We start from the raw sequence: 9,808 nt of genomic DNA, 5'->3' as shown, positions 1-9,808 counted from the left end.
CATCGCCTCTGGCAGGTAAAACTCTTTGAGGACGAGCAGAGGAAGCCCTAGCAAGCACTAGCACTGTGCACAAAGTCAAAGGCAGCTGTCCTTATTTTTGTGCAGGTCGTTCCATTTACAATGTTGACCAAGAATGACACAAAGTTTCTCGATATTCTGGACCGTAAGACCCCTGTGTTGCCGATACTTTCTTCAGATCAAAAGCTCACTAGGGAGAATTACCGCATTTGGCGCGTAATGATGCTTGCCATATTGGAGTCTTAAGATTTGGCAAAGCTCATGACCAAGGCTATAGACCCTTCTATAGCCCATGATGCCTCCAAACTTTCTACAAATGAGAAAGCCAAGTTGATGAAGGTACATGCGCATTGGGACAAAATGAATGCCCGCATATGTTCCTCTTTCTCTCTTGCACTCCAGTTATCATTGCTCACACCGAGCACTTAATTGTGGCTCGGGAGACATGGCTAGATCAAATATATAATCAAATGACCGTGATGAAGCGGGTATCGCTGGAGGTTCAGATGAGGACTTTGAATCCTAACAAGTCTTCTTCAATGCAGGAGCATGTCAATAAGCTTTGGGAATTACAAATGCACATCCGAAACACAAGGAAGGCAATTACCTCAAAGGACATGGTGATAACTCTTCTTTCTCAGTTACCCCCTTGATTCAATGCATTCTACTCTACCTTGATTGCTTTAGGGCAGACAAAGACCCTTAAGTGGGAGGAGTTGGTTCCTATGGTCTTGGACCAAGAGGAACAACTCAAAGGTCAAGAACGCCCTCAAGTCAGAGGCTTTGACTAGTCAATCTTCTCAACAGAAGGGAAAGAACAAGAGTAAGAAGAAGAAGGACGAGAATCCAAACAGGGCAAAGCCAAGAAGTCTGCTTGTCACATCTATGGCAAGACAAGTTGGAAAAAGCATTGCCCTAACAAGAACAAAAAGAACATCAAGAAGGAGAAGACTACAAAGGACTTAGGAATGGTAGTTGTTCCTTCATCAACCACCTTCCTCCATTTAGACGTGATAGATGGTTTTCCTTCGATGGCCAATAATGCAACAATGATGACTTAATAGTCTCGTGAGTGGATTCTAGACAATGGTGCTTCCCACCACATGACTTCTTCTTCAAATGGGATTTTCTCATATATGTCTGATACATGGGAAAATCCTTATAGTTGACAATTCTTCAATCCCCATCAAAGGCAAGGGTGATATGCAAGTAATTTCAAATGGGCAAAGTGGTGCCCACACATCAAAGGTGTTGTATGTGCTAGTTTTAGGGTATCATCTGTGAAGATATGTTAGGGTTTGCATTGAGGAAACACAACATGTATGACCACGACTAGAAAAAAAGACTCAAACAGTGGCAAGCAAAACTCAAACCCTAAACACAAAACGCAAACACAAAACTCAAAACTCAAACATAGAGACAAACACAAAGAGAAGAAACTCTAGAGTAAATGAATGTTGTAAATGAATATAAGAGTGTACAGAATGCCCAAGGGCAAAGCAATGGAGTGTCGAAGAGTCATGTCCACCAGAGATGGAACCCCAAGTGCCGTGACCACTAGTCGGAGTGACAAAGTGAGGGAAACACCAAACACTGATCACCAACGATTGAGGAGATTGGGGCGACTGCAAAGGATGATGCTTGAGGAGGGTGGCAAAACCAAAGAGTTGCAAACACAGCAGTGTAGGAGCCACCTAGAAGAGGAAAATCACAACCAGTTGTCGCCTGTAGAAGAGAGGGCCAAATGCAAGCTCCAAAAGGTCACCTGAAGGAGTGGAGGTGCACTACCAACTGTCACCTAGCTAATGAGGTTTAAACACGAGCAGGAGGAGACAAACTAATCATCAGCGATGGATGATGGTGTCAAATGCAGCAGGAGAGAGGCACCAAATAGTGGGCGACAATAGTGGAAGAAGATGCCAAGCACTAAAGGAGTTGTGGAAGGAGTGTTAGCAATCGCAAAGGTAAGACCACCACATGGATAAAGACTAAAGGCTAAAATCTGCACACAAGGGTGAGAACCTACAAGAGAAATGAGCATGAATGGTGGGCAGCTTGTCTATTTATAGATGTTGAAGGGTGCTCCAAAAAATTAGGGTTTTGGGGGATCACTGAAACTCTTTGGAAGCGCACCCCTATTTAGGCTTTTTCATTAAGTAAGTGTATTTTGGGGTTGTTTAAGGATGCTAATCAGCTATAAAGCGTGTTTTAGCTCAACACCTCCTCTCAGGCCCAAAAGTAAGCTGAAAGGAAAAGGCCAGTAATGTTTATGCCAAGGTATCCCACCCCAAAGCGGCTACCCAATGGCCTACCAAGACTACAGAGGCAATGGTTATCTATGGGAGTCCAAGTGGTCACCCCGGAGAGGACAAGGCATCAAACAAAGGGTGCACGTCGACTGCCCAATGGCCTACCAAGCCCTACAAAGGCAAATGAAACCACATTGAACTTTTTTTTTGTGCTTGAAAGTTAATATTATCGGTTGCAGTCAATTAAGTAACAGTGACCTAGAAGACAAGAGTAGGGATAGTATACCAACACATCACAAAACCATACGAGCTTACCCATCCACTCAAGGATGTCAATAACGATGGAAAGATTAGGAAATATATGGGAAGAAGGATGGTGGTATAATCTACCGGTGGAAATAGCTTAGGATCAATCCAGTGGTGCTCTGCACAATAGGATGCATAGGATGCTACATGCTGAAGAATGCTTATGCAGCAGGTGCCACTTGGACAGTGTCCCTCCTAGGAAAATTGTTCACTAGCCCAAGTGCCCTAGTACAAAGATGATGAAATCATGCAATGCAGAGGGGAAGGTATAACAAGGGCCGAAGGCTGATGTGGAAGACAAGTGCCGAAACCTATAGAATACCAAGAAGGGTAGGAACCCCCTCTCAACCTAGATGTCAATGCCAAAGAAGAAAGAGGAGCCTAAGGATATCAGTCTTCGCGTGGTGTTGAAAACCATGTAGATGAAGATGATGAAGCATCCCTACCGGAAAAACAAGGATAGAAGTCACCGCCATGATAGCATCGAGAAAGATACTGCACGATCTACTACAAGAGCAGAAGCCTCAATGCCGGTGAAAGAGCAAAACTCCAAGGAGATGGAACCATGAAAGAAACCACGCGTAACTCCTATCTTCAACTTAGGAAGGACTCGTGCAAACCTGCATGTGAGCCCTACATTGAAATAAAAAACCCTACAAAAAGATATTAAAATCTCCAAGCCCAGAGGTGAATATTAAGATGCTCCAAAAAGTAAAACTGAAAGTAGAGGAAAGCAAAACTAAATGCAATGTAATGAGTATGTAAGTATGTAGCGGAAGTCTAAAAAAGAAAAGACTTTTAAGCGTGCGGTCACCATCGCATACGTTGAGGTAGAAAAGTGATCCCAGAAGGTGCATAGGATGCCCTAGGAATGGATGCCCAAAGTGCAAGAGGGGAGTCGCTAGCAAACCAATCAGCTAATCCTTCACGAGTAGTGAAGGATATAGGTTTGTGAGGCTATCTGCGTGCCACATTTCCAACACTAAACAGCTGCAATCACAACAGTTTGTTGCAATTTTCTAGGTGAAAGACATTGGGCCTTGGTATGACACTCATCATCCACATCGCTGACCTCTAGTAATGTGTGCAAAGCCTATTTTTCTTAGGAATTTTCTACCGAAGGCATCGTCTTTCTTTGGTTCCGTCAAAGGAAGGAGTGTCACCCTTGTTTTGGCTTGCCTTCGCATCTTGCAAATTCTTGCCACTATTGGGTTTCTCTCCCGAAGAAGAGGCAATGAACCTTGCCCCTCTGATTGGATGTGAGTGGAGGACCTCTTGTGGACTTAATCATGCAGCCTCACTTAACACAAAAACTTGCACTCAAACTCGTAGAAGATCAGCAATCTAGGTAGTGAGATAATGTGTTGAATAAAATGGAAGTGTTTGTTAACTTGTTCAAGAAGAATGTGATCCAATCGTTGTCTAACATTAGGGAGCCAATAGTGGCAAACTCAGGGAGGAACCGACGGTATTCACCCAACTTGACTTTCAGATCATCCCCTTCCTTAATGAAAAACTCCTAAAGCTCAAAATCAAGACTAATACATCGAGTGCACTTTCGTGCCACATAGCAGTCACTAAGATGACTCCAACATTTAGATGCGATGAAAAAATTGTAACTAAGAGTGGAACTCAAGAAGCAAACCCTGCATTAACTCAACATTAGCCATGGCATTGCAGGCTCTCTATTGATGGATGTGATCAGGGTGAGCTAATCGAGGGTCTCAATACCAACAATGAGATCCTAAAGTCCTTGAGATTCAAGCACTTGTTACATGAAGTTCGACCAAGTGATGAAATTCGACCCATTAAAACGAGTCTTATCTGTGAAGGCATTCTTGGCCGTTGCAACAAGAGTAGTGCTAGGAGAGAGAGAAGTTATGTAATGGGGATAGGGTGGGGGAGTGGAGTGGAGTACACTGAGAAAGTAATCCCACAGTGCCTACCATGCATACATTAACTGTGCACAATGATTCCAAAGGTTGGCATGGGTGGGATATGGGCATGTTAACTGCATGAGGAGCCCAAGACTAAGGGATAGAGACATGTGGAGCTAAGGACTAGAATCCCTACATAGGAGTGACCCAATGGATATGTGATAACAATCCCTAAGCAAAGGATGGATATCCCTATGTCTAAAAGGTCATTTTGGGAGAGGGATGTGTGAGGTTCCGGGATAGTAAGGGGGATGCCCATCATAGCCATTCCAGAGTGTAAGGATGCAGTAAAGTGGGGGTAGATGGAATGTACACATAGTGACAGGAAACGGCCGGAACGGCCCCCGGCACGTGGAATCACCGTCCCCGGAATGTATCCGTCATGGACCGCGTTCCCAAATGTTGGAACGTTCCCTGTCCCGTTTCAGATAGGGAACGCAGCAGGGAACGCTCGTTCCCTGTCTGAAACGGGACAAGGAACGCCACGTGGCAGGCGAAACTTACTTGCGCCCGGTCGCTCGCATTCTACATCCACCTGTGCTTCGCGTTCTACTCCCGCCCGGCGCCCAGACTCCCGCCTGCATCCTACTCTTCGCGTTCTACTCCCGCCTGCATCCTGCTCCCGGGACCTGCCTGCATCCTGCCCCCAGCAGCCGGCGGCCCAGCCACCTTCATTCTCTTCCTTCTTCTTCTTTCTTCTCTTCCTTCTCTTCCCTCTCTTCCTTCTTCTTCTTTCTCTTCTTTCTCTTCCTTCTCTTCTTCCTTCTACCTTCTCTTCACTTCTCCCTTCTCTTCTTCCTTCTTCCTTGAACCTTCTTCCTTCTCTTCCTTCTTCTCCTCTTCTCTTGAGTCTTCCCTTCTCTCTCGACTCTTGAGTGAGTCTTGACTCTTGAGCCTTCTCCCTTCTCTTGAGCCTTCAATTTCCAGCCTTCAATTTTTCCTTCTCTCAACTCTTGAATCTTCAATTTTCAGCCTGAAATCATAAATGGCTTCATCTTCCCGCCCCGCTCGTCGGGTTGGTGGTCGAGGAAGAAGGTCTGATGATTGGTCATGGTGGGAAGAAGTAAATGCTGACCGCCCTTTGAGTGGTGGAGGATCTCGACCATGGACTTGCAAGCTTTGCCCATACAAGCGAACTAGTGGAGCAAACAAGGTAATCCATTGAGCCGAGCATTTGTATTTCAAATTTTTATTGATTTTTTTTCAAGTTCCTTAAATATTAGAATATGGACTACCAATTGCCACTTGTTCCATTTTAATATTTATGCATAATCAGGTCCGAGCTCATCTCCTACATGAGCCAAATTCAGAGGTGCAATTTTATCCAAATGTGACCTTGGAGAAGCAAAGGGAGCTTCGTGACCGTGTAGCAGGTCAACAAGCTTATCTTGCATCTAGACCACGACGTGTTGCAATTGACCCTGCAACTTTTGTGACACCATCCCCATCAGATGTATCTAGAGCAGGGTCAATATCAGGAAGTGCTACCTCCACACCTACTGTAGGCATTGCATCGGCCATGGCATCAACAACGCCGCATGTTGCACATAGACAAAGCACACTTGATGCTAGTTGGGATCCCAAGAAGAAGGAAGAGATGGATACATCAGTAGCACGCTTTTTTTATCATGACCAAATTCAATTTCGTGCAGCCAGGTCAGAGTATTTTAAATTGATGTGCAAGAAGATTGGTGAGTATGGCCCTTCGTATGTACCTCCATCATCAGAGACCTTACGCACCACTTTGCTCGACAAGGAAAAGCGCCTTGTTGAGCAAGCAGCAGTGACTAGAAAGAGCATGTGGGCTAAAAATGGAGTTTCCTTGATTGCTGATGGTTGGAGTGATACACGCAAGCGATCCATTCATGGTATGGTTACTTATTCTTGTGGAGAAATGTATTTCATATCTTCACATGATGCATCGGGGACAGGAAAGTCAGCAGATGTACTTGCAACAGAGTGGGTTATAGGTGTTGAGCTTATTGGCCCAAAGCATGTTGTGGGATTTGTTGCAGATGGAGAGCCTACAAATAGGGCAACAGGTGCTATTATTCAGGGATATTATCCGCATATCACATTTTCATATTGTATGGCTCATTGCTTGAACAACCTACTAAAGGATATTGGTAACCTGTCATGGATTGCACCTGTCATAGAGCAAGGAGGTCAAATGGTTAGCTTTGTTTTGAATCACCAGTTTCTTCGCTATCACTTCTCTTTGCGGTCGAAGAAGACACTTTTAAAATACTCTGATACCAGATTTGCCTTTAACTTCTTGATGCTAGGCAGGTTAAGAGAATGCAGTGGTGCCTTGAGGCAGTTATTTCTTAGTGATGAGTTTACCTCATCGACATTGGCAGATACTCCTACAGGTATCTTATGCTTGGAGAAAGCAAATAACTCCACTTTTTGGGATAATGTAAAGCGGATAGATGCTATGGTATCACCCATTGTACATTTATTGAGGGTTATGGATACTATGCAACCTTGCATTGGCAAGGTATATGAGGCTATGGACAGGCTGAATGAAAAGTTGCAAGAGTTGGCACCAAATGATGAGGCGTATGAGGAAATACACCATTTAGTTGTGACGAGGTGGAACTCCTATAGCTCACCCATGCATGCAGCTACATTTGTTGTGGATCCTGAGTTCCAGGGCAAGGGTCAGGAGAATGACACTGAGGTTATGGATGCATGGAGACTTATATTGTCTCGTCTAGTGCCTGATCATGGCACTAGACGAAAGATCAGAGATCAGCTTTCATGTTATAGGACCTTTCGGGGTTCTTTTGGTTGTGGGGATGCACAGGAGGATCGCTGTAAGATTGGGGCAGCTTTGTGGTGGGAGGACTATGGTTCGGATGGTCCTGAGTTGCAGCAACTAGCCATCCGCATTTTGAGTCAGACAGTTAGCTCCTCTTGTTTGGAGCAATTGTGGAGTACCTACGCTCACATTGCTTCAAAGAAGAGGAACCGTCTTGGTGTGGAGAGGGCACACGATCTAGTATTCGTTAGTGCTAATTTGAGGATGTTATGTAACAGTATGACAACAAAGCCTGATCCATTCACAGAGTGGGAGATGCAGCAAGAAGAGGAGACACATGCTCATGTTGAGGGAGATGCAGCAATTCATGGTACACATGATGATGAGGCTGGCACTTCAGGAGTGGCTAGAGCAACCTCAGATCATGATCATGATCTTTGATTTAGCTTACTTATCACGAGTCTCATGATACATGAGTCATGACACATTTACATTATATATGATATTATGATCATTGATGACACTGTGACACTTGTGCTGTTGACAGTTGTGCCATGCTGATATTATATTTGTACTTAAGTCTTGCAGTCTTGCAGTTGCCCTTTGGGCTATTTTGGCATGCCGCATTTTGCTTCAGTCTAGAGATTAGACTTTATATTTGTAGTCTTTTTTGGGGCAATGAGCATGTTCTTTCAAAGATTAGACTTCAATTTCATATTTGTAATCTTTTAAGTTTTTTGGCAATGGTACCATAGGCATGTTCTTTTAGCTTAGACTTTAAAGTTTAGTTCATTGTCCATTGTTTTATCATTTATGATTTTTGGCATATGTATTATGGATTTTATTATTTATAATCGAATAGCTTACCTCTTGAGCCTTGTAAGTTGCAATTCAATTTCTAATGAGCAGTTTTAGAATAATGCATGATATCTTAAAGTTAAAACTTAAAATGATTTGTCCTTGTGGATTATATACCTTGGTTTTAAGTTTTAACACTCGAGAGTCCACATGGATTATAAGTGAAATATTAAATTTTTTTCATGAATTTTGATTTTTTAAATGCCGTTCCCATTCCCACGTCCCTGTTCCCTAGGTTTGGCGTTCCCATCCCCGTCCCCGTTCCCCGTTTCATGTTTCTATGAACGTACAGTATTAAAGGATAGCATTTCCCGTAAATGATGCACCAAGAGGTGAAGTGAATGGAGAGTAGGTAGATTGTGGGATTGAGAAAGAGAAAGTGCTAGGATTGGAGACTAGAGACCCAACCCCTAGTGTGCTTTGAGCAAAAGTGGAGTGCAATCCAAGGTTTTGGAATGAAGATCTGAGTAGATAAAAATGTACAACAGATAGTGGTGGGATGGGAGGAAGTTGAGAAGTATGAATTACTTGCTCAAATGAAACAAATGGTAGAGATATACCTAATGAAGGATATTTACCTCGAGAGCCTTTTCTATTAAAGTTAACATATTGAAAACCATCCATATCCTGCACACTGAAAGGAGAAACAAATAAGGGTTTTGGCTCATACAACTCAAAAGGTTTACACGAACCTCACATAAGGACTAATTATGATGAAGAAGATGGATCGCCAAACGTACCAAATGTCGTGGTCCCTCTAGGATCAGAGAGTGGCCAGCCTCACCAATCGGTCTAAACAGAGTAGTAGCACTTATAGGAGGGGTGTAAACTGAACTAACGTGATGCGCAAGTACTCTTCAAACTCCTCTTTTGTAAGGTGACTGAAATGTGGAGAAGAAGATAGTATGAAGATGCGTCTATCTCCTCGAGACCATAATGTCTTCTTAGAGCCTCCAATGATGGAGAAGCTTGATAGGGCATCATAGGATCCCTAGAAGAAGATACCTGAGACATTATAAGTCAAAATCGAGTCGTGTGTGAATCTCGCACAAAGACTAGCCTCCACGACCACCGTAGGATACTCTTTAGAAGAGCATCGGCTCTAATACCATGTGAAGATATGCTAGGGTTCAACTGAGAAAACATAGCATGTATAACTACGACTGAAACACAAAACTCACGTTTGACACTCATACGCTGCCTTTGCTGCGATTCGGAATCCACTGGGAGTACGACACACTCTTCAAATCATAACCTCTACCTTGATCCCAAAGATACAAGAGTTCGAGGTTCAATATTCACTGCACAAGTAGTCGACATCAGCTGAAAAGGCGGCATTTGGTCGGTTGAAAGGACGGTTGGCTGGCGGGTCAACACATAGGACAAGATGGGACAAACCTCAAGCATTTCTACAACTCGATATGATCACAGAGATTGGTAATGTGGTGGACAGGCGATAGCATGTAGGATGACGTGTCGAAGGAGGCCAGCAATTGGACCAACATGGCAGACTAGTTGCGATGGGGCCGCACAGCGTGGCTAGCAATGTGAGGCCGAGACCATCGACTAATCAAGAAGCAAGCGGTGCATCGCAGGCCATGAACAAGGTGGCCAACAAACATCCTTATGAGACTAAGGCGGCACAATAAGGGTGGCAACTTAGGAGAATGCCGAGC

At 43.9% G+C, this 9,808-nt stretch overlaps 1 protein-coding gene across 1 annotated transcript; it reads left to right on the top strand.

The window, feature by feature from the left end:
* Positions 1-5,476: 5,476 nt before the first annotated feature.
* LOC148039545 (uncharacterized) lies at positions 5,477-7,715 on the top strand. Its single transcript, XM_087661582.1, has 2 exons — positions 5,477-5,663; positions 5,787-7,715. The coding sequence occupies exons 1-2, from the start codon at positions 5,496-5,498 to the stop codon at positions 7,713-7,715; spliced, it is 2,097 nt and encodes a 698-aa protein (XP_087517708.1). The 5' UTR covers positions 5,477-5,495.
* The last annotated feature ends 2,093 nt before the right edge of the window (positions 7,716-9,808 follow it).

This window comes from Lygodium microphyllum, chromosome 2 (genome assembly GCF_053477565.2).
Source record: "Lygodium microphyllum isolate KBCC chromosome 2, Lygodium_microphyllum_v1.1.10, whole genome shotgun sequence".
Classification (NCBI taxonomy): Eukaryota; Viridiplantae; Streptophyta; class Polypodiopsida; order Schizaeales; family Lygodiaceae; genus Lygodium; species Lygodium microphyllum.
Note: the sequence above shows the minus strand (reverse complement) of the source record. Positions and strands in the feature narration are given on the sequence as shown.

What these genes read in the sequence shown, in the direction of transcription:
- LOC148039545 (XM_087661582.1), top strand. Translation starts at nt 5,496, where the DNA reads ATGGCTTCATCTTCCCGCCCCGCTCGTCGGGTTGGTGGTCGAGGAAGA. An exon ending in GAACTAGTGGAGCAAACAAG is followed by an intron (nt 5,664 to 5,786) that starts GTAATCCATTGA and finishes ATGCATAATCAG; the next exon opens with GTCCGAGCTCATCTCCTACA.